This window comes from Nematolebias whitei, chromosome 20, assembly GCF_014905685.2.
Source record: "Nematolebias whitei isolate Nwh7 chromosome 20, NemWhi1, whole genome shotgun sequence".
Lineage (NCBI taxonomy): Eukaryota > Metazoa > Chordata > Actinopteri > Cyprinodontiformes > Rivulidae > Nematolebias > Nematolebias whitei.
Window position 1 is genome coordinate 22,841,759 of NC_056517.1, and position 2,265 is coordinate 22,844,023.

At 38.4% G+C, this 2,265-nt stretch overlaps 2 protein-coding genes across 2 annotated transcripts in view; one reads left to right on the forward strand and one right to left on the reverse strand.

The window, feature by feature from the left end:
* LOC119426677 (TNFAIP3-interacting protein 1) overlaps positions 1-2,265 on the reverse strand; it is a 27,758-nt gene that overhangs the window by 19,433 nt on the left and 6,060 nt on the right. The gene's annotated exons all lie outside the window — the stretch shown is intronic.
* impa2 (inositol monophosphatase 2) overlaps positions 702-2,265 on the forward strand; it is a 79,698-nt gene continuing 78,134 nt past the window's right edge. The window contains exons 1-6 of the mRNA XM_037694257.1: positions 702-793; positions 933-1,072; positions 1,181-1,285; positions 1,406-1,451; positions 1,524-1,632; positions 1,715-1,823. Of these exons, the coding sequence (XP_037550185.1) occupies positions 719-793; positions 933-1,072; positions 1,181-1,285; positions 1,406-1,451; positions 1,524-1,632; positions 1,715-1,823 (584 nt within the window). The 5' untranslated portion in view covers positions 702-718. The remainder of the gene's footprint in view (positions 794-932; positions 1,073-1,180; positions 1,286-1,405; positions 1,452-1,523; positions 1,633-1,714; positions 1,824-2,265) is intronic.

The window sequence follows — 2,265 nt, forward strand, 5'->3', positions numbered from 1 at the left end:
TATCAGTCGTTCTGTCTCGGCTTGATTGGTTCCCCTTTATTCAACATGAAAGATACAAGGAACACAAATGACATTTGTGATTCACTGAAATGTCTAACTCATAAAAGGAAAATAAAACGACAACAATATTTATTGGGTGAGGATTGATTTACAAAGAAAAAATATTGTGGCCCACTCAGCAAAAATAAATAAACTGCTCTACTAAAGAACGACTGAATCAGCTTTAAAAGACTGTTAATAGCATTAAATTACAGCAACACAGGTGCTGCATTTAAAAATGAATATAGGATTTTAATGTTTTTATCTTTTGCAAAAGGCAGCTTATAAAAAAACATGAAACTAACTCAATTTGTTTTAATGCTATATACTGTAACTACCTCTAACAGGAAAAATACAGAGAAAGGACACATTTCAACACAATGTATTGCAATCCTGGTTTGCGGTAACGATTTAGAACAATGTTGAAGGAAGTCCTATAGGTAACTCATTCAGTTCAGCTGTAATAGATGTAATGAGGCAGGTTTGTGCTAATGCTGTCATAATGTTTTGTTGGCCTCAGAGCTCGAGTCTCTATTAAACCTTTTACAGGCATATTTGTTTGAGTCTATTCAAATTATGGCCATTGTGTTGTACTGTATGTCTTATTAATAACCTGTTGTTGTAATTTTACAGGCTTTATATTTTTACAGACTCTTCTAACCAACCCCTCAGAGATAAAATGGAGAATCACACTGAAGCCTCGTGGCAGATGGAGTATGACTTCGCCGTTGAAGTGGCAAGAAAGGCAGGAGAGGTGCGACTTTTCTGCTTTAGTTTATAAATTAGGTGGACTAAATCCAATTCCTGATCCTCAAACCATGAACAATTCCTTAATTTAGCTCTAGGTTTAAGACTATTAGATGGGGTGACCATGTTGAAATATTTCCAACCAGGAAATTCGAAAAGCGGGTGAGAGTGAAATCAAAATCATGACGAAGAGCTCCACTGTGGACCTTGTCACAAAGACTGATGAGAGAGTGGAGAAAATCATTATTGGGTCTCTAAAGCAGAAGTTCGGAGAGGACGCACACTCGTGAGTCATGCAAACCAACACACCGATGAATGTTGCCATGTTTTTGTGCATGATTGCCCCATCAGAACCAGACATTCCTCAGCTTTCTTTGCATTCTTTGTGCTGCAGCTTCATTGGGGAGGAGTCCGTCGCCAAGGGGGAGCCGTGTATCCTGACTGACAAGCCTACGTGGATCATAGACCCAGTCGATGGCACCACTAACTTTGTGCATGGGTAAGATGTTTGACGCACTCATGTTAGTGCAAATCAAAACTTCTTTGAGACAAACCTAACATCATCAACAAATGACATTCAATAATAAATTAAATGTATGGATTTTTTTTTTCTCCTCAGATTCCCATTTGTAGCTGTGTCTATTGCCTTTGCTGTCAATAAACAGGTAGGTCGAATCACGCCATTGTTTTTATTAACCATTTCTATGACTCTTTAATAAATCATATCTCTATTATAGCTGGAGTTTGGCGTGGTGTACAGCTGCTTGGAGGACAAGATGTATAAAGCAAGCAAAGGGAAGGGGGCTTTTTGCAACGACGAGCCAATACAAGTGTCGGATGTAAAAGGTACAAGCACTATGTATATGTTATATCTTCTGCACATCGTTATAGTCAGCATGATAATCCTTTTGGCTTGCTGTTATCGTAGACATCCACAGATCCATCATCATTTCTGAGCATGGAACTGACAGAAGTCCAGACAAAGTGAACAAAATCTTCTCCACCATGCAGAAGATCCTCTGCATCCCAGTGCATGGGTACGTTTAAAGCCAAACTGTTCTGCACCAGTGAGTTTAAGACCATCTTTTACCATTTATGTGCTTTAATAATTGGACAGGGTTGAGTTTGACTCACTTTATTCATTCTAATGACAAACAAAGAACCACATTGAGAAATACCTAGTAGGTATAATACAAGCCGGATTCCAAAAAAGTTGGGACACTAAACAAATTGTGAATAAAAACTGAATGCAATGATGTGGAGGTGCCAACATCTAATATTTTATTCAGAATAAAACACAAATCACAGATCAAAAGTTTAAACTGAGAGAATGTATCATTTTAAGGGAAAAATCTGTTGTTTCCAAATTTCATGGCGTCAACAAATCCCCAAAAAAGTTGGGACAAGTCCATTTTTACCACCGTGTGGCATCCCCCCCTTCTTCTTACAACACTCAACAGACGTCTGGGGACAGAGGAG